The 21,982-nt window shown below is 50.6% G+C and overlaps 1 protein-coding gene across 1 annotated transcript in view; it reads right to left on the reverse strand.

Moving 5' to 3' along the window:
- The window catches only part of PLEKHH1 (pleckstrin homology, MyTH4 and FERM domain containing H1), a gene marked incomplete at both ends in the record, with an annotated part of 41,401 nt that overhangs the window by 11,305 nt on the left and 8,114 nt on the right, over window positions 1–21,982 (reverse strand). Inside the window, 13 exons of the mRNA XM_082840421.1 lie at window positions 287–367; window positions 1,332–1,493; window positions 1,847–1,933; window positions 2,848–2,958; window positions 3,919–4,061; window positions 4,214–4,364; window positions 6,737–6,828; window positions 7,486–7,564; window positions 9,649–10,370; window positions 10,511–10,592; window positions 13,027–13,110; window positions 17,049–17,198; window positions 18,137–18,199. Of these exons, the coding sequence (XP_082696547.1) occupies window positions 287–367; window positions 1,332–1,493; window positions 1,847–1,933; window positions 2,848–2,958; window positions 3,919–4,061; window positions 4,214–4,364; window positions 6,737–6,828; window positions 7,486–7,564; window positions 9,649–10,370; window positions 10,511–10,592; window positions 13,027–13,110; window positions 17,049–17,198; window positions 18,137–18,199 (2,007 nt within the window). The remainder of the gene's footprint in view (window positions 1–286; window positions 368–1,331; window positions 1,494–1,846; window positions 1,934–2,847; window positions 2,959–3,918; window positions 4,062–4,213; window positions 4,365–6,736; window positions 6,829–7,485; window positions 7,565–9,648; window positions 10,371–10,510; window positions 10,593–13,026; window positions 13,111–17,048; window positions 17,199–18,136; window positions 18,200–21,982) is intronic.

Consider the following 21,982-nt stretch of genomic DNA (forward strand, 5'->3'; position numbering starts at 1 on the left):
CTCCTCTCTCTGAACCCTCAGGCTCAGGCCTTGTAGGGCTGGGAATCAAGGACGAGGGGGAGACTACAGCTCCCTGGCTGAGGCGGGCTTGGAGAAGCACAGACAGACCACACAGGCAGGATCTGCGGACCATGCACATTGGTCACACACTCTAGAGGGATCTGGCCAGCCAGCTCTGTACTTGTTGTGGGGTTGGGTGGGGTAGAGGGTAAAGCTGGGCCTTCCAGAAGGACACAGAGCCACAGGAATGTGGTTTGAGGGAAGCTGTCGGGAGGCCAGGAAGTACCTTGTCCTCGTGGCTTCGATAGTAGTAGAAGGTTCTCCCAACAAGAGCACACCAGACCAGTTTGGAATGGCCATGCTTGACCTGTAGGCCAGAAATGAACCAGCATTATTAGAACCAGACGACCCCAGAAGAAGATCCGGGACTGGCAAAGAGAAGCCAAAGGGAGACAGATCTCAAAACCCCTGGTCCAACTCAGATCCTTTGGTCAATCCCAGGTCAAACTCAGATGCCACCCAGATTCTCTACTAACGGAACCAGCCCTTTCACAGCGAGCGTCCATGGTACCACGCGACACCCCATCCGTCCTCGTATGACCTGCCATTAAAAGATCGACCAGGCCAACCAGATATCCTGTCCCAGGAATATGATCACGAGAAGAACTTGCTAATCTGCAGAGGCTAGAGTCGGAAGGGAAGGGCCACGGTGGGCTGAAGCCCTTGGGCAAGTGTAATTGTGAAGTGTAAAAAACACTGCATGTGGGCAGAGGAGATGGCTGTGAACACAGACTGAACGGGGAAGCAGCGGCACAGGCAGAGCCCCAAGCACTGAACTTGCGCACACCATCATTCCTGACGGCATCCTGGCCTAGTCAACGCGCTTCCTTGTTAACTTCCCCTTTCTTGGGATTAACAAGTGCTTCTCAGCTCCCTGCAACCAGAAGAGCCCTAATTAAAACGTCTTTAGGGCAGCCTGAGATATTATAAGTCTTTGGCCGAGGTCGCAGCTTCCCACTATTCACACTGAGCTGTGGTGGGTACAGGCAGGGGTGAGGGCAACTCCTAATGACCTCAAAATGGGTCCAATACATTCCTTTTCCCCCTGTCTCGAGAAGAGCTGCTGTTGTAACAACACTGACCCCTATTTTTCCAGACACTCATTCACCGTCACCTTGTGTGGTTCAGCCCACAGGTAGTCAGTGTGAGGGGCCTCCTGGAGAAAGGAGCTGTGTGTCAGGAGGTGACCCATCAGCCCAGCACTCACTCCTGGCTCCCCTGACTCTCATGAGGAGCCCACCACGCTCCTCCCCCACCAACCCCACCCGTACCTTAGTCAGCCAGCCCTTCACAGCGGGCTTGGCGCTGCCCTGAGTCAGGGCCGGAGGCCCAATGGCCTGGACCTTCAGCAGGCTCTGTAGGACACGGATCCACTCCTCCAGCAGGCTGGGCGAGTCCGCTGTCAGGTAATAGGTCTTCTTCTCAGAGATGAGCTGTGGAGAAGTGAGGGGTTGGGGATGGGGAGACAGGACGATGGAAGAACAGGGGCCTGGCTCTGCGGTGGCGCAGATCTCCGAGCCACCGGCTCTTCCTTCCTCCTGCCCTGGTACTCCCTCCCTCCCTTCTCCTCCTCGTCATCTTTGCCTCCGTGTCTCTCCTACCTTCACTCCGTCTCTCACATTCTGCCTCCTCTTCCTTCCTCAAACCCACAAATGAGGATCAATGCAAACGTCGAGGTAATGGCTTTCACACATGCTCATTCTGCCCCATCTTTGTTTCCATCCGAGCCATATCCAAACCCAGCACCTCTTCTATCTAAAGCACTAGCCGCTAGACGCATGCTCACCTGGAATGTCTGTGCACCCTCCCCTCGAACAATTTGGCAACGGGAGTTCAGTTCCACTTGACCTTGAGGTTTCCGGATGACGTCACTCTGTAAAGAAAGGGATGGAGAGGAAAGAGGTTGGAGCCTTCCCAGAGCACATCATTTCCCCTCAGACCTTACTCTAGGTCACAATGGGGAAAGTGATTCCTAAGCTTTCCTGGGCTGTGGTATGATGGATAACTTGTTCTGGATCCTGGTTCTAACTAAATGGAGCAATGATTAGAGACATGGGTCCCCCTGATCCAGGCCTCAAAAAGTATAGATTGAGCCTTTAAAAACTGGATGAGAAACCACCAGGTTATTCCTGAGCTACAAAGCCCTTAAATTCTTTCTACTACATATTTTATAGTGTTGCAAACAGGTGGCCTATATATATCACCATTACCTTATCCAGTGCCACTACAGACATAACTAATCAATCAGAGCATGCCTACTCATTGAGTGATACGGGACCTGAATCCTTCACATGATGCTCAAGGTAGCCACTAACAATCAACTGGAGTTGCACAAGAGTCAGGCCTTTTTGCCTTCTTTAAAACGTTAACATTGGTTCTCTAGGGAGGGCCTGTCAAACTAGGTCCCAACATCCTAAGGCTCCCTAATTCCAAACAGTGTAGGAAGGAGATGGAGGAGGTGACAAGCTCGCCTATCAGAACAGTCCTGATGATGTGAGGGCAGCCTAGGAATGGTTCATTTACAGGGCTCGGCTTCTGAAGGAAGAAGGAATCACTAAGCCAATTCATCTAGAAGTGCCCCTGACTGCTCAGTGCCTGATTTCACTGTGAGAACCAGTGACCAGCCTCATAGTCCCGTGTGGGGCTCAAAGCCTCAGGTGCCTGCCCAGGCTGCCTCTCCCTGCCTGCCAGACCTTCACCCTCTGCCCTGCTTCCAGCCCCTCTCATGCGGTTCTGGGGCTGGGGTGGGGTCCTTTTGCCTACTGTCCTGGGGAAGGAGGGTCTCACCGGAGACTTGTAGTACATGATCTGTCCCTGTCTCAGGACAAACCAGCGCCTCTTCCACGTCTTCACCCGGCTCCCCATTTTCAGCAGGTAGCCTGACTTCTCCAGCGACTCCTGCAAGAGTGGAAGGGTGTAGGGGGATGAGGGATGGACAGAAGAGGGAAATCACTGGGGTTCCTGGACATCACACAGGCCAAAATGGCCCAGCTGAGTCACTGCTTTGTCATCAATTAAAAAAAATTACTGAGTATTTACTATGTGTGTTTTCAGGGCACTGCCCTGCTAAGGGTGCAGAGAGGACTTATAAAGCATGTGTGGTCCTGCTGGCATGGGGAGAGAACACCTGACCCTGAGGAGGTGGTAGATCAGGGGCTGCACAAGCGAGAGGCTGGCCAGGGAAGGCTTCTGGCAAGAGCCAGACCTGAACTGACCTTGGAAGGAAATCAGCCTTTCCCTTGAAGACGAGCCCAGAGGAGGAAGAAGGCCATTCCAGGCAGCAGGAAAGGGCAAGAGAGGTTTGGGGAACATCAGGCAAACTGGGGTGGAGGGTTCGTGGAGGCGGAGATGAAGACGGGGCAGCACAGTGCTATGGAGCGAGGGCTGGGGAACGAGCCATCTGCATTTACCACTGGCTCTGGCGCATAACAGCGTGCCTCTGAGCCTCAGGCTTCTCATCCACGAGATGGGGTAATAAGCCTCATTTGTGAGGACAAATGACACAGTGCATACAAAGCCATGAGCACGGTGCCCGGCACACAAAAAACTCAATAAACGTATTGTTAGCTCTCGGCATCCCAGGGTCAGTGTGGAGCTAAAACGAGGTAACATGTGTAAACTCCTCCTGGGCCCCGTGGGCCATAGTGATGGGGTCTGTGTGTGCCTGGCCCCCAACCGCACACCCCCAGCCCACTCCCCTTGGCCTCACATCATCAGTGGCAGCCCCCAGACTCCCGCCCTCCCTTCGCCAATCCCAGGGACCCTCATGCAGCTGCTGCCTGGGTCTTGTGCTGGAGGTCCGCTCCTACCCGGCCCTGCCTTGGCCCCATCGGGGCGGAGGCCAAGCTCTCAGCTCACCCCCGCTGGGCCCAGCCCGTCGGTGGAGTAGGATGAGGTGCGCTGTAGTTTGTGCTCAGGCTCTGAGTAGTCGCTGTCCAGGGAGCAGGCGTCCGGGGGGATGGCGTAGTCGCCCTCAGAGCTCAGCGAGGACATGGAGACGCCTGTCCAAAGGGAGGAGGAATCAAGGCCCAGGTCCACAGCCTCCTGGCTCACACAGCCTGGGAGCTGCAGGGTCTTCCACACCCACGTGGGACTGCCCATGGGAGGAGATGAAGGGCCCCTCATGCACCCCTCCCACCACCCTTCTCCATACCTCTCTTGATGGCCCGGGGGCTGCCCAGTCCACTGGTCTTCCTGGACTCAGAGCAGGGCACTGAAGTTCGGAAGCTCGCCTGGGAGCTGCAGTCATCATCGGACCCAGAGGACTCATCCACAAAGGGCACCGTGCTGATCTGCATGGCTTTCTGCAAGACAGGCCCCGCCCCACTGCAGCTAAGGGTGCAAGACAAGCCCCATCCCATCTGCACTTTCACTCCCGCTCCAAGTGCCTGGGGCGTGGCCATCACAGCCTGTCTAGAGCACGGGAAGCCATCACCCAGCTGGGGCACCCAAAAGACAACTGTCCCTTCCCGACTTGATGACCTTATCCCTGTGTCCTCACCTCCATGCTCCTCTCTCCCTCACACACCATCATCCTCTGTGGTCCCCAGTGAAGCCCCACCAGGGCTGAACACCTTGCTCCCTGCCACCACGGGGCCAGAAAACCATGCCACGGGGCCCAGTGTGAGACAGGAGCTTTAAAAGTGGGTGGGGATGACAAATCGAGAGATCATGGCAAAAATTTAAAAAGACCGATCACTTCAATATTGGGGAAACTGTGTGGAAAAGGGTACTCTATTTTATATAAAAGATTTATATAAAATCTTTTTAGAAGGTAATTTGGCACTACCTGTCAAAATTTAAAACATGCATATTATCTGCCCCTAAATTCCACCTCTAGAACTCTGTCCTACAGAAATATGCATATATAAGTGCACAGAGATGTATTTGCATGGTGATGTTCATTGCAACACTGATTTTACAGAAAAATAGAGACATGACCTACATTGTGAATCAGGGGAGGACAAGTTAAGGTAGTTATGGGGCATCTATACCAAGGGGTACTGGGAAGTCCTAAAAGGGGAGGCAGAGCTGTGCTGTGCGTGGAGATGGGGCAGGAAGACCTGACACATGGCTGGGTGGACAAGCAAGGCGTAGACTGACATGTATGACATCATCCTCTTTGCGTGTGCGTGTGTGTAAGAGAGAGTAAATTTGTAAATGCATTTGTAAATGCATCAGAGGGCATTACAGAATAAACACCAAACCATTAGTGAGAGCTGCCTCTGGGGTTAGGAATTAGGGAAAAGCAATGTAAGAGGAAATCTCACTTTTGGCTTTTTAACCTTCTACAAAAAGTTTTACAAAATATTACTGTTACGATCTCAAAAAACATGCTGGGAATCTTTTTTTTCCCAGTTAATGTTGTAAGAACTCGCAGGCAATCTCAGATTGGTGGGGAATTTCAGTCTTTCCCTAAAGTTTTCCAAAAAATCTGGCTAGAACAGGACAGGAAACTGACAAATCTTTTCAGAGGTGCCCATCTGAGTTACCATCGGTCCCTCATCTCTTGGGGCGTAATTAATGCGACTTATGAGTTCTTGTTAAAGATTATATGAAAGAAATCAGTTAAGTGTCATTTATCAACTGAACAGACCTAAGAAGAATGCAGTTTGGTCTCGTTCCTAATTGGCTAAATACAAGTTGGTGTCAAAAGTCCAGGACACAGTGAATTATGGGCAAAGCTGTTTTCCTTAAGCACCAACAAATTCAGAATAAAAGGTTTCAGTAGGAAAAAAAAAAAAAAAAGCAGACCAAAAAGTATACGAAAACATCATGTTGCAGCTATATCTGATTTTTGTTAAAAAATATGTAGAGATGTTATGGGAATACATATGGGAATATATGACATAATACATGAAAAGTTCTGGAAGGAGCCCCACTGGCCTCCGGGATAGACATGTGACAAGATGAGGAGGAGACGCAGAGCAGGCATTGGTTTAACCTTTAACTTTTTACTTTGCCCATAATCATACTGATTCACATTTTTGTAAATGTAGAATTTTTCTAATGAAAACCTAATAAAGATATTGAATCACTGTGTTGTGCACCAGGAACTAACATAGTGTTGTAGGTCAATTATACTTCAAAAACAAAGAAACAGACTCAGAGAAAAAGAGATCAGATCTGTGGTTACTGAGGTGGGGGAGGAGGGGGAATTGGATAAAGGTGGTCAAAAGGTACAAGCTTCTAGTTATAAGATCAATAAGTCCTAGGTATGTGATGCAGAATATGATAAATCTAACTAACACTGCTGCACGTTAATAGATGAAAGTTGTTACGAGTAAATCCTAAGAGTTCTCAACCCAAGGAAAAGGTATTTTTCTATTTCTTGAATTTTCTATCTATATGAGATGCTAGATGTTCACTAAACTTATTGTGGTAATCGTTTCATGATGTATGTAAGTCAAATCATTATACTGCACACCTTAAACTTATGCAGTGCTGTATGTGAATTATATCTCAATAAAATGGGAAGAAAAAAATAGTTTTTTAAAAAACCTAATAAAGATGAACAAAATAAATAGATATATGGGGGGACTGAGCACCCTGCCCAGAGTTACGTGTGCGCAGACACCTGCCCCTGGAGACCCACGCCAGCCACTGCCTGCCGACACGGTGGTGGGGCAGTGGGTGCTGGGCGGGGACACCCCGTCCTCGGACAGCAGCTTCTTACCCCCTTCAAGGCTGTGTAGACCGGCACGGTGACGTTCTTGCAGACCAGGCCAGAGAAAGGCCCAGGGGATGCAAGGGCTGGAGGGCTTGAGGCTGGAGGGGTGGGAAAGAGGGATGAGACTCACTCAGGTGGCAAAACCCAGGAAGCGGGGTGGGGGAGGCAGAGACCTGAGCAGAGCGAGGAGGAGAGAGATCCGTGCAGACAGCATTCCCTGAAGCAGCACTCCGGAGACAGACCGGGGGACAGATCTCAGGACGAGGGCCAAGGTCTTCTGCAGCCCCACTCTTGCCAAGGTGAGTTACAAGCCGTGTGACTATGGGGCACTCGCGTCACTGTGGGGACTGGGTGGCCGGCGACTCAGGAGCCGCACTCAGGTGGGGATGCGGCTCCTTCAGGGGGTTATCTAAATCAAGGCACCGGGGGCTCCTCGGCCATAGCCCTTGCACTGCAGAAGGGAAGCTGGTGCAGGTGGGCAGCCAGGCTGGAGCGCCCTGCCTCCAAAGTCCCTTCCAGCTCTGTAATTGGCTACAGCTCTGTTCCCGCCCACTCCCACCCACAGGCAGGTGATGAGCTGAACCTGTGCAGCTTCCCTCTCTCGCCAAGGGAGCCGGGGCCACGTGCTTTCACCTGAACCTCACCTGCTGTGGGAGGGAATGGGCTGCAGGTGACCTGGCCCTGGGTGTTTCTCCGAGTCTTCTCCTCCCCGCACGCCCACCCTGCCCACCACGGGCAGCTCACTTGGGACTCACCGCAGCAGGTGGCATTACTTCTAGCAGACACTTCGGATAGCCGCATGCCTGACGTGGCCACAGCGTAGATCCGGCTCTCCTGGAACGGGAGGTCACAAGGGGTCAGGGTTCACCACCCCCGTGTCCACACCAGCCTCTGGCTTTGGAGGCAGGCAGACCTGGGTCCACATCCACGCTTAGCCAGTGACCGGTGGGGGGATCTGGGACAAGTTAACATCATTTCTGGACCTAAGATGGGGGTAATAATACTCACCTTTCAGGCTGTTGTGACAATCAAATGAAATTATTAACATAAACATCTAACACTGAGAGCATGGTCAGTGCCCCGCAGGCGATATTTATTCCCTCTCTTGCTGCCACCCCTCCCTTGGGGCAAGGAAGTTCAGGAGGAGAGGGAACTGGGACCTGTTTTCTCTGAATCTTCCCCATCTTACAGCCCTTGAAGTTGGGGGGTTGGTAACGAGGACGTCCGAGCCCCATGGCAAGGATGTGCGTGCCCTTTTGTTTGGAAGCCAGTTGTTTGGAAACTGGGACACATTTTTTTCCTACAGTAACAATGTCACATAATGGTTCGGCTTCAGGCTCAAAGTCCTGGCTCACCCAGACCCCTGAAGCCCGCCGCAGAAGACACATCAATGCGAACTCCCACCCTCAACTCTTCCCTCGCCCCTCGGGGTCCCCTGGGTCTGAAGCAGGCCCACAGGCCTGGGCAGCTTTTCTTAGGTTGGGATCACTCCCAAACAACCCAGAGGCCCCACCTATCCTCCTCCATATCTCTTTTTCACTCAAGGTAAAGGGAAAACAAAGGCCTCTTCAGGTGAGAGGTGAGTCACAAGGACCGGGGAAGGCCTGCCCAGCTCGAGGAGGTAGCTGGGCTAGGCTGGGGCAGGAAGGAAGGTGGATGCTATCTGGGTCACCCCAGAGGGGAGCAGCAGTGCTGGGGCACCTGGGGGAGAGAGGGAGGGGCTGGCGAGGGCTGGGATGAGAGCCGGAGGTGACTGGAGGCAAGGGAAGGGAAGAGATGGGAGGCAGCAAGGAGGAATTTTGGGGGAGGGGCAGGCACTGGGCTGGGGCAGGGAATTCCGTGCTTATGTAGGGCAGATAAATTGGGTCCATGTGGTAAAATTAGCCATAAAATCGATTATTCCTGCCAGTAGTGGTAGTGGAATTCAACCACGGACAGGCCTCTAACTTCACAGAGAGAATGAAAAGTGCGAAGCTTGAGGGGTTTAGGTTCAACAAATGTAGGAGTGTTTTACAAAAGGTTATCTAATGCCTAACTCACACGGTTGTTTGGAGGATCAACAAAGGAACTCTAACTCAGCAAGTAAGTCCATCTGACTCCCTCAGACTGAGAAATGTCCTTCTCCCAATTCTCAGTCTTGATCTTCCCCACATAGCTACTGCCCAGCTGGTCCCACCTAAGAAGAGAGGTTGGGTTCTCGGGCCACTGTGGTTCCCTAAGGTAACAAGAGCGATCCTGTCTCGGGGACTGGAAGGACCTGAGCCCTCTTGCCACATCCCTTGCGGAATGCTCCCTCACTGCCTGCCTCTGCTTTAGGATTTCAGCGCACCTGGATTTACAAGACAACAAGGAACAAGAGGAGAGACGATTCTGAAAGTGTTCCACCCTGGCCTGGCCCTTGTCGTTTCCAACAGCCTCTCCACGTATTGTGAACCACTGCTGCAACTACTCACCAAATACGTATTAACACACTTAATCCTCAGGGCAACCCTCTAAAGCAGGTACTATTATCCCCATTTTACAGAGAGGGGAATTGAGGCACAGAGGTTTAGCAGCTTGCCCTGGCTCACATAGTTTGATCCTGGGACCTCCTGGTTTGACCCTGGGACCCGTGCTCTTAGCCACCACACTGCACCTCCACGGAGAGTCAGGAAGACTACACGAGAAAATGGGCACCGAGCACCCAGCTTGGCTGTGGCCCGCGGTGAGCGCCTGCTCAGGAAACAGCCGGCCGCCGTCCAATCGGAAATCCTGGCTCCACCCCTTATGGGCGGAGTAGTCTGGACAGGCCCCGGGGTACCCACCGCCCAGAGGGGGTGAGGGTGACAGCCTCGTCCCACGCTCAGCACATGACTGTGCCCCACAGCGTTCGCACCATCAGCCTGGCCCCTCTGTCCTGTCCCCAGGGGGCCTCTTACCCAGGATGGAAACCGGTGCAGGGGGGGTGTAGGTGGTTTGTTCCCCAAATCCACTTCCTCCATCTTCCCCGCTGGGGATTGCTCGTCCATCTCCATCTTCTCCGGTTCCTCCCGGAGCTCAGGGCCAACCCCCACCTTGGGAAGGCTGGAGGAGTGGAGGGCTGAGAGTGTCCCAATCTCAATGCTCACCACGTGGTCGAAGTGCGCAGGGCCCGCCTGGGGCTGGCTGTGGTGCCGCTTGGCCAGCTGGATGCTGTCCCGGTGGGTGCTGGGAGCCCGCACCTTCGGCAGAGTCAGGCTGCAGCCGGGGCCGCCTTCCCTGGCAGAGGTCTTCGTCCTGGGGAGCGTCCCTCCCTGAGCAGTGACCAGGCCTTCACCCCAGGAAGCCAAACCATGCCTGGTGGGGCAAGGCTTCAGGCACAGCTGGCCAGGAGAGCCCTGTCCTCCCAGATGAAGTGGAAGGGTCTCGGCCTCTGATATTTCTCCAGGGTGGACCATACTGGGACTAGAACCCTCCAAGGGGCTTCCTGCTTTAGGAACAGAGTCCTTGCTCTGCAGAGCACCTGGAGAAGGTACGGGCATAGCTGCCTTCAGGGCACCCTGGGCCTGAGCACCACCGTCCTGCCCCACTGGCTGGGCTCCTGGTCCTGCAGGGACAGAATCCTGCTCTGTGGTTCCCTGGGGGGCCACCAGCAGCTTCCCCGAAGGTGCCATCTGAAGAGCTGTGGTTGGGACCAAAATAGGCATGTTAAGAGCTCCCTCAATTCAGCCCCATGCACGCGCGCGCGCACACACACACACACACACACACACACACACACACACACACTCCCCCGACTCCTGCACATGCTGGCCCGCTTACCTTCTAGTGCACGTTGAAGGGCTCCCACCTGCTCCACCAGGTGCTGATTACAGCTTTTCAGGTGCTGATTCTCCATCTCAAGCTAGACAAAAAGAAAAATGAAGATTGAGAATAAATACTCAGCCTACACATTCAGACATATAATTCAAAATAAGATCAAAATCCTTCTTAAAGATCAAACCTACACAAAAGAACCCGTGGTGCCCCCCAGTCCACTGCCGACTCTCCTGGGAGCCCTGATCTCCTCCTTCTCTCTGCGCTACCTGGTTGTAGATGGGAAAGAATTCCATTTGGCGGCCCCTGTGCTTTCTTTTCTAGGTTTTTGGGTGTTTTTTAAATAAATTTTATTTATTTATCTTTGGCTGCATTGGGTCTTCGTTGCTGCGCACGGGCTTTCTCTAGTTGTGGCGAGCAGGGGCTACTCTTTGTTGCAGTGCATGGGCTTCTCATTGCAGTGGCTTCTCTTGTTGTGGAGCATGGGCTCTAGACACGCAGGCTTCAGTAGTTGTGGCATGTGGGCTCAGTAGTTGTGGCTCGCGGGCTCTAGAGTGCAGGCTCAGTAGTTGTGGCACACGGGCTTAGTTGCTCCGTGGCATGTGGGATCTTCCCGGACTAGGGCTCAAACCCGTGTCCCCTGCATTGGCAGGTGGATTCTTAACTACGGTGCCACCAGGGAAGTCCCTGTGTGATTGTTCTTGAAGTTTCTAATTGAATATAGCTTACATATATGTCTAGAGCAAGTCATATAAACAAGCATGATGTCCATGATCTGCAGAAGCATATTCCTTCCTCAGGGAGGCATAGCATATCTTATGGCAAGGGGCAGGGATATATTACCCTTCTACTGGAAAGGAGTCGGGAACAATATACAACCTATAAAAATTACTTTTATCACAGTAGCAACTTGCTTGTATTTTTTTTTGTCTCAGTTTACTAATTGATAAATTGAAGATGGCAGTAATCATTCCACAAAGTTGTCATTGAGAGTAAATCAGTATCTATGTTTAAAATGCCTGCCTTAGAACTTGATGCATTGCAAGCGTTTAACAAATATTGGTTAATTACATTCTTCTTTTCCAATTACTCTAATGATTTTTATCCTGAGCTCTAGGACCCAGATTTTTCATTGTTTGATGTTTTATTCTCACCATATCGTTTCACTATGTCATAATCCACAGGCCCTTAATTCCTCGTTATCTTCCCTGACAAAACATACTTTTTTTCTTGTTTCAACCTTTGATAAAAGTAACTTTGACCTCTTATTCACCTAGGAGCAAAAAATAACTGTTCTTAAAAAAAATAAAAAATAAATTAAATAAAATAAAAAAAGGGCTTCCCTGGTGGCGCAGTGGTTGAGTCTGCCTGCCGATGCAGGGGACATGGGTTCGTGCCCCGGTCCAGGAAGATCCCACATGCCGTGGAGCGGCTGGGTCTGTGAGCCGTGGCCGCTGAGCCTGCGCGTCCGGAGCTTGTGCTCCGCAACAGGAGAGGCCACAACAGTGAGAGGCCCGTGTACCGCAAAACAAACAAACAAACAAAAACAAAAAACAGAAAAAAACTGTTCTTCCATTGTCTCCAGCCGATATGCCAGGTCCTGTTAATAGGCTGTCTAGTACCCATTCTCATTGGAAAGCCAACACACTTTCATTGAGCTTTTAGCAAGAGATCAGGGCTGTGGAAGATGCAGGTTATAGGCATCAGCTCTGTCCCCAAGGGCTTGTAGTCTAGCAGGTGACCTGAGATGATGTGTGTCCACAGAAAGGACAGGAGACAAAATGAGCCGCTACCCCCTGCAGGTGTGAGCCACTTGTGTCAGGAGTGAGTGTTCACCCTTCTCCAAACTTCAATTCCCCTTCCTTCTGTTTAGAAAGAGGTTGTTTTTTGGCTTTTTGCTAGCAGCGCTGTAGCTTCTAGTCCTGAGTTTCCTAAATATAGCTGCAGCAAGTGATGAGCTATGAAAACGGATGGACAGAGGTGGAAAGTAGAATAGAGGTTACCAGGGGCTGGGGGGAGAGACAATGAGGAGTTAGTGTTTAATGGGGATGGAGTTTGGGGTAGGAAAAGTTTTGGAGGTAGTGGTGATGGGTACACAACACTGTGAATGTACTTAATGCCACTGCATTGTACACTTCAAAAACAGCTCAAATGGTATATTTTATGTATATTTGAGCACCAAAAAAAAAAAAAGTTAAAAAGAATGGAGAGGACAGAGGGTGGATGGTAAGGACTGTGTGTGCTTCTTCAGAAGGAAACTGATGGGACTCCTCAGAAGTGAGACTCATTCCTTCTCCCCAGACACAAAGCAAACCAGGAGCTCTAGGGAAACCCAACTCTGACAACAGGAAGGGAAAAGTGAAGTGAAGTGTCTCAGTGTTTAAGCTGAATGAGAGACAAGCGGTTAACAAAATGAAAAGCAGGCAAGGCCTCAGAAACAGATAGAGGCAGAAAAACGCAGAGGGACAGGCGCAACCCCACGCAGGTCCCTCGCAGGCTTCCCAAGATAAGCTCTCACTCACCTCTGCTAACTTCAGGGTCACCCATTCCTTGATCTTTGCAGCTTTCTCTTGAACGATTTTTGCTTCCTCAGCTCTCATCTTCTTCTGCAAGATAGAGAGGGCCTTTAGTTCGTCACGGTGGTCACCGTTTTAGTGAATAATTGGAGGTGGGAGGCCCTGAGAAGAAATATTAAGGGACTGGATGGAGGTTGGCCGATAGGAAAAAATACATTCATTTATGAATTCTTAGAAAATATTCTTAAAGTGGGAAAGGCCTTCCTAAGCATAATACAAATCCCAAATAGCCATGAAAGAAAAGACTAATAAATCTATATCATCTCTATAAATTACTATATGACCAAAAAAAAAAAAGATGCCCTTAAACAAAATGAAAAGACCAATTGGGAGATGATTTGCAACACAAATGACTTACATACAAAAGGGATAATTTGACGTGAACAAACCAATAAATATATGCAAAAGATATAAATAGGAAATCAACAGCAAATAAAGGGAAAGAAACCCATGAAAAGCTGTGCAATCTTTATTATTATTTTTAAAATGCAAATAAAAGTGACACATCATTTTCCTCTACCAGACTAACACAATTTAAAAGTTTGATATAACCCTAAATTGTCAAGGGTGTTGGAAAACAGCCCACCTCATACAAATTGGCAAAGCCTTTTTGGGGAAAAACTTGATAATATTTGTCAACATTTTAAATGTCCATACCACTGATCTAACAAACCCACTGCTTAGGAATCATTAATTGCATTATTATTTGATAAAGCAACAAAAACAAAAAAACTCAAAACTGGAAATAACCTAAGAGTCCACAAATAAGGGCTTGGCTAAATAAACAAAATGAAAATGGAACACTCCTCTGATATACAGGAAATGGTCACAATGAACAGTGGTTAGTGGTGAGGAATGAAAATGAAGGATGGGGACGGAGGAAAAATGTCATTTTATACCCTTTTGGTCTTTTTGTATTTTTTACTATAAGCATGTATTACCTTTACAGTTAAAAAATAAAAAATAAAGGTAAATTAGCACATGAGTACAACTCCCTCAAAACAAGCAACAGTATACAGTGATCCCTCGGTATCTACAGGGTATTGGTTTCAGGACTCCCAGCAGATACCAAGATCTGCAGATGCTCAAGTTCATTATATTGATATAACAGGGTGAAGCACGGTCGGCCCTCCCTATTGGTGGGTTCGGCATCTGCAGATTCCACCAACCGCGGACCTAATTCTGCGGATGTGGAGGGCTGACTGTCCTATGCCCTTGTATATAATGGACCTGAGCATCCACGGATCTTGGTATCTGTGGGGTGTCCTGGAACCAATCCCCTGTGGATACCGAGCGACCGCTGTAAAATGACTCAAAAGCGAGGTTTGTATCTAAAGAATAGCAGCCTAGGAGAAAACAAAATACAGGCTTTGGGGACTTGGCTCTGCCTCTGAGGCTTATTTGCTGTGGGGCACTGGGAAGGCCACATCAGCCTCTGGTGATGGCATCTCTAAAATGGGCGAAGATACATCTCCCCTCTGGACCATCTTGAGGATGAAGGGACAGAAAGTGCACCGCACAGTGCCTGAGGCACAGGTAATCAACAAGTTCTAGAACGAGTACTAGTTCCCTGCTCTAAAAGGCATGGAGGGACTTTGCTGGTGGCAGAGTGGTTAAGAATCCGCCTGCCAATGCAGGGGACATGGGTTCCAGCCCTGGTCCAGGAAGATTCCCACATGCCATGGAGCAACTACGCCCGTGCACCGCAACTACTGAGCCTGTGCTCTAGAGCCTGCAAGCCACAACTATTGAGGCCACATGCCACAACTACTGAAGCCTGTGCGCCTAGAGCCCGTGCTCCGCAACAGGAGAGGCCACCACAATGAGAAGCCTGTGCACCGCAACAAAGAGTAGCCCCCGCTCGCTGCAACTAGAGAAAGCCCGCCCGCAGCAACAAAGACCCAAGGCAGCCATAAATAAATAAATAAATTTGTTTAAAAATAAATTAGTAAAAAGCATGGAGACAACTGGTGTACTCTCAGTTGTTTAGAGACCAGCAGTAACGACTTTGGTTACACTTCTAGGGCAAAACTGCCTCGAAGTTGTAAGATGATGGACATAAGCTCCAAACAAGGGAGTCTGTGGAAATGAGATGGGCATATGGAAATGTCTGACTCAGTATTTGAGAGCTGGCGAACCGGTAAGGTTATCTAGGGGTTTGCAGACGGGCCACAGGCCAAATCCCGCCTTCCACCTGGTCCCTCCCTGAACAGCCCTGCCCATTCATTTCTGTATTGTCTAAGGCCACTTCCAGGCTACAGCAGCAGAGTTGGCTAGCTGCAACAGAGACCACGTGGCCTGCAAAGCCAAAAATATTTACTACCTGGACCTTCGCAAAAACAGTCTGCTGACCCCTGACCTAGTTTGATACCCTGATATTTATGTGGCTGTGGAAACTGAAGCCCAGAGGGTGAAATGACTTGCCTCTGTCAGTTTGTGCCACGGCTGGGGCTAAAACCAGGTCTACTGACTTGCAAAACAGCATTCTCTCTCTTCTGATCTGGACCTATTATTGTTGTAAAATGATTTTTTTTCCTGACCTAAGTTAGCTTTAGCAGGAATCATTTTGCCCACCAATTCCCAGGTGCTGCCACTTCTAACTATGAACCACTCAACAGAGAAGATAGGTATCTAATATCAATGGGAGGGCTTCCCTGGCGGCGCAGTGGTTAAGAATCCGCCTGCCAATGCAGGCGACACGGGTTTGAGCCCTGGTCCAGGAAGATCCCACGTGCCATGGAGCAACTAAGCCCCTGCACCACAACGGCTGAGGCTGTGCTCTAGAGCCTGCGAGCCACAACTACTGAGCCTGCACGCCTAGAGCCCCTGCTCTGCAACAAGAGAAGCCACCGCAATGAGAAGCCCATGCACCACAACGAAGGGTAGCCCCCACTCGCTGTAACTAGAGGAAGCCCACGTGCAGCAACGAAGACCCAATGCAGCCAAAAATAAAAATAAATTAATTAAAAATAAAATAAAATCAATAGGAAATTGATGAGAGATTCCATGTGTCAACATTCTATTGATATTTTCCCATGATTTTTCAGGAACACATGGTGCCCCACACATTGTGGGAGGTACGTCCCACAAAGGAAATGTTCGGTGACTGTTGATGAATGATTACGAATGTGCCTATGATAGTGGGAAGGCACCAGCAGGATTAGCTGGGACCTCCATGGAGAGTACACATGTGGAAAATTGCAAGTTGGCCATGTTGTGAGGTTTTCTGTTGGAAACAATGGAGCTCTGGCACCAGGGAAAAGCTGGGTAGGTAAGACCAATGGCAGAGGGAAGGGACAGAATTAGGATGAAGTTAATGGGATTGTGAAGGGGAAGCTGGGCCTAGGGGACTGGCAGGGGGGTGTTCCAGATGTCCTCTCCAGAACAAAGATGCTGACTGTGGCTGGAATACTGGGCAGTGGCCTCTCCTGGGCTCCTATGCGCTTTTCAGAGGAGGTGGCAACTTTGGTCTCTGTCTGCTCAGGTTCATTGAGAAACTTTGGCTGAGCAGTTGGCCAAGGCTGATGGTCCAGCTCTGTGCTGCTCTGCTACTACGTGTCCCACAGGTTGGCAGGGCACAAGACCAGGGTGGAAAAGGAAAAGCTCTCCTTACCAAACACCGACCTCAGGTCTGATGCTGTACCCAGGTTCCCTGAGTTCATTCTGCCGACAGCCCTATGACGTACTACAACCCCCATTTTACAGATGCGTAAAACAAGAATCAGCGACTTAAGTAATTTGCTCACTGGTGCTAAAGGGGGGTTCAACCCAGATGAGTCAGCCTCCAAGGTCCCTTTCCCACCATATCCCCATGCCTGGCTCTTCACGCACCTTCCAATACATCTCCACGAGAAAGAACAGTCTCGTGAGGGAGAGAGTCCCCACCACCGGTGGCCCAAGCAGAGGGGCTCTGCTCAAGCAGCCGTGGGCAGCTGGTGCAGGCGCTGCAGGGGGGCACTGGCACTTACCTGCTTCTCCAACTGTGCCTCCAGCCGGCCGATGAGTTCGTCTTTGCCCTGCATGGCGTTCAGCAGTTCTTGGTACTTCCGGTGCAGGCTGCCTGCTGAGTCCACATTCTTCAGATTGGACAATTTCACCTTCTCTTCCATCACACCCACCTGAAAAGTACCAATCGTCTCATAGGGTTGGGGTATGGTGTGCGAAATGGCCTCCAGCATGGGATGGGATGGGATGGGATGGGATGGGATGGGATGGGATGGGATGCTTCCTGATGCCCCAATCTGTGACTCTCAGGCAGAGCCCATACCCAGGGCAGTTGGGGCCAATTAATTCAATGACCACTTATTAAGCCTCATCTGGGCAAAAGAAGGAATTGACAAGGAAGGAATAGCAGGGTGTAGGGCCATCTAACTCTGGGGGCCCCAGTAGGGACAAGCTGGGCAGGTCAAACAGCCCTGGAGAGGAAATGCTCCAGCTTCACTGTGGCAGAGACATAGGCTGCCCACTGAATGTCCGTGAACTTCCCGATACTTTCCAGCCCTCTTGGAGTTAGATGGCCATGGAATTCACTGCAGCCAATGGGCCTGAGTGGAATGACGCAGTCATTTCTGGGCTGAAGTATTTAAGAGCTGGCGCACAAGGACCCAGCTCTCTTTCCCTGCCATGGCAACCAAGGAGGCTGCATGTTCTAGCTGGTTCCGCTGGAAGATGGGCAGCTCCATTACCTTGGACCCCTGAATCACCGTGCGAAGCAGAATCCCTGGCTAACCCTCAATGGAGAGGTACCATGAGTGAGAACTAAATGTGATCAACTGCAGACACGTCAGACTTCATTGGTTACTCAGCATAACCTAGCCTATTTGGACTAAGCCACTCACCTGCTCACTGCACTGACCCTTACCCAAAGATTCCTTCATGCCCACAGAAAGCCCCAGGCACCTTCATTTGTTCAGAAGGTCTAACGCATGACTGCTGGTTTTCCTCATCCCTGTAAGAGGCTTATCGGTGTGACGTGTCCATGTGTGTCCACGGAAAGGGTCAGGAAAGGCCAATGGTCATTTCCGCTGCACACTCCTGCCATCCCCTCCCCGGTTACCTGGGTCTCCGCGTCCTCTGCTCTCTGCTCTGCCTCCAGCAGCCTCTGCTCCAGCTCCTGCATCTGCTCAACCAGAGAGGAAGGGGAGATCTAGGTGCAGTGTCCCTACTGTGAACGTGGCATCAAGGCAATGCATGTGAATTGTGCAGATGCTACACGCAGGCCAGGCTCAAACTGCCCATCTCGAGGGGCTCAAGGATGTCAGGGTAAAGATTGCCATGGCAGCCCTCGGCTCCCTTATCCTGAATTTCTTGGGCAGGTGAAGAGCCTAGAGCTGCTGTCCTCTCTGCTGAGTGAGGAAAAGCCTAGGTCTTTCTCCCTGTGTAGGGCACCCGGGGAGCGGGGGCAGTACCACCATCATTCTTCCTGAGGCATCCTCACCCTCACTGTTGTTTTCAGGCTCCTCTCCCAGACCTCCCTCTCCTCTCAGCACTGGGCTGCAGGCAGTGCCCTGCCACATGCCTGGCATGGAACGTGCTCCCATGTGAGCCCCCATCATGTCGGATATTCCTTCCTCCTCCAGAATGGCTCCCTGGCTGGGGACAAATACTTCCTCCCCTTCTTTCAAGGATGCCTCTGACTGCAAATGGCATTCACAGGTATCACCTTATTTGACTTCTTTAATCTTAAGCACATTAAAAAAAAATTCTATCTAGCTACCAGCCTGGAATCGCATGCCAACTGGCCATGCCAACTGGCCCAAGAAAAGGGACCAATGTTCTCATACACAGAGCCTCATCAGGGACCAGATCTAAGGTGAAGCCTAAGGAGCAGCTCACCAGCCCACGGCCCACACGGCATCTCTGCAGCTTCGTGAGCTCACAGCCCGTTGAGTGAAGTGTGAGCTGGATTTCAGCTCCTACCCTCCCCCTGGTCAGGGCTCAGAGTGCACTGCCAAAACCTTACACCATCACACAAAAGTCCTGCGGAAGCAGAGCAGAGTCATACATTCCACTCTCCTACCAAACGCCATGGGCCACAGCCTAGTCAGGCAACTGCTTCCTTCCCCGCCCTGCCTTGCCCCAGGGCAACAGGTATGCAGAAAAAATACACTAGAGGCATAACCTCCCAGCCTTGTCCTCCGTGAGGCTGTACAGGCCTTGCTTCCCAAGCTCCAGTCCAGCCCTCGCCCACCTTATCTCTGCAGATTTGGCCTTTTCTCTGGCTACTCAACCTCTCCCTTTGGCCTGGACCCTGGCTTGATATTTACCAGTGAACTGAGCAATTAATTTTTTCTCTTTCCCAACCTCTCATCTGCTCAGCTGAAATGTTGCTTTCCCTCCTTGATTAAAAGATGAAAGAGAAGGAGCCCTCCAGCCTGGTGCTGGACAGTGAAAGGAGGGTTACCTGGGAGCAGTTCATGTTTGAGAACCTGGGGAAACTCTGTTCTCAGGGCTGCCTTCCCTCATCCGTTTTTCTCCTCCTTGGGGTTGGGGAGAGACAGATGTTTTCAGTACACAGTCCCTCTGAAAGGACTGAGGATCCCAAATAAAACTCAAGATTTACAACCCATGCGACAAAAATGCCCCCTGGGCTCCCAATAGACAGGACCATCTTTGACAGGCATTCCTGTACTCAGGCATTTTTGCGGTATGCAGGCCTCTCACTGTTGTGGCCTCTCCCATTGCGGAGCACAGGCTCCGGACGCGCAGGCTCAGTGGCCATGGCTCACGGGCCCAGCCGCTCCGCGGCATGTGGGATCTTCCCGGACTGGGGCACGAACCCGTGTCTCCTGCATCGGCAGGCGGACTCTCAACTACTGAGCCACCAGGGAAGCCCCATGATGGAACCTCTTGACTCAAGCCTGAGAGAGTGGGTTGGTTCTGGCCAGACCCAGGCGTCAATTACAGCCAGACGGCCTTTCCAAGATCACACAGTCCTTGGCCCTTTGTAGCTATGGGGGAGGTAATAGCATAGAATAAACCAATATTATGGTTATAGGGGTGGCTTCCTAGCACACAAAAAAATTCTACTTGGTGGCGGGGTTGGGGGGAGTGGTTGACACATAACCCATGACCAGGTTAGTACTATATAACCCTTCCCCCTTGGGCACCAGACTCAACTCTCTCCCCCCAGGAGCGAATCAGGTTCTCTCTCCTCAGGAATCTGCAATGTGGGATTAAGAGGCCAGAGATAGGGCTTCCCTGGTGGTGCAGTGGTTGAGAGTCTGCCTGCCGATGCAGGGGACACGGGTTCGTGCCCTGGTCCGGGAAGATCCCACATGCCGCGGAACGGCTGGGCCCGTGAGCCATGGCCGCTGAGCCTGCGCGTCCGGAGCCTGTGCTCCACAACGGGAGAGGCCACAACAGTGAGAGGCCCGTGTACCGCAAAAAAAAAAAAAAAAAAAAAGAGGCCAGAGATGAGAGCCAGGGGGCTGCACCAGAGAACGTGCACAAACTTTACCAAGTCCTGATTATTAGATAGGTTCTTCAGTTCTCTGAGATGTCCCAGGCTCCTCCTAATAAATTCCCTGTTTGCTTAAGCTGGCCAGAGCTGGTGTCTCTGCCCTCATCAGAAACACCCCTAACTAATACAATTACTGGGAGCATTTAATTTTTAAGAATACAATGGAATACTGAATGGGAAGGCTTTGGATTCTTGACAAGTTTCCTAGATTAACCTTCATTAATTTACTTATTTTTAACTTTTTATTTTATATTGGGGTATAGCCGATTAACAATGTTGTGATAGTTTCAGGTGCACAGCAAAGCAACTCAGCCGTACATACACAGGTATCCATTCTCCCCCAAACTCCCCTCCCATCCAGGCTGCCACATAACATTGTGCAGAGTTCCCTGTGCTCTACGGTAGGTCCTTGTTAGAGATTAACCTTCATTTAGATCTGACATCTGCTCTGTAGCTCAGAACACATATGATTTCCATAGGAAACGATCATTCATATTTGTGACTTTACAGATGGAGAAACCAAGGTAGAGGGATGAATAGAATGTATTTGAGTCCTACCTCCCACTTGGGCAGTTCCATTTGTGTCAAGAGTGGTCAATAACACTGGTCAGAGGCAGAAATCACTCTGTCACTGACAACATGGTGAGTATTTTATGCCCCCAAGATCTTAATATTAGACATATTTTAAGGTATGCTATCAGCGAAGCAGATGGAAAGGAAGGCGCCCCTTGGAGCCTAGGGTCTCCTCCCAGTCTTGGCCCAACAGACACCTGGTCCTCCTTGCTGCCGACCCTCCAGCCATTCTTATCTTCCGGGCAAGGACACTCGAGACTCAAAGCGTTCTGTATTCACCTTTATGCTAGAGTATTCTCTTTTCTCTAAAGCGAATCTCTGAACATTAAAACTATTTGGAACATCTGGAAGTTTTTTAAAACAGAAGAGTACAGTGACCATCTACGTATCCATCACTGTGCTCCAACAATTACCAACATCCTGCCACCCTTGTTTGAAGAGAATCTCTTTAACATCATGTTTCCCTCTGTTTTTATGAAAACACGTTTTCTTCATTGCCACTGGAACACTCCCAGGGGTGTCTATGCCGGAATATCGTGTTTGGGGTTTTCAAACTCTTCTTTTCGCCCCAGCATCAACACTTCTCATGATGGCAGATCATTCCTTACGCTCACTTAGAGGGCCACACCCGGACCTCTGAAAAGCTGAGCTACTCGCAGGCCCCCCTTATTTGGGTTCTGTTTCTCCTTTCAGAGGGTTCCCTGGGACCGTGTCCTCAGCTATCCTTTTAGCTTGTGGGTCTGGCTGACACACCAGCCAAGGCGGTGTCAGGTTTGGGCAGCTGACTTTTAGGCAGGATCGACTTTCACCAGCTGCAACTTAACCTGAGACTCGTAAGCCACCCTAGAACAGGCTGCAGCGACCTGA

This window comes from Leucopleurus acutus (genome assembly GCF_964270905.1).
Source record: "Leucopleurus acutus genome assembly, chromosome: 1".
Lineage (NCBI taxonomy): Eukaryota > Metazoa > Chordata > Mammalia > Artiodactyla > Delphinidae > Leucopleurus > Leucopleurus acutus.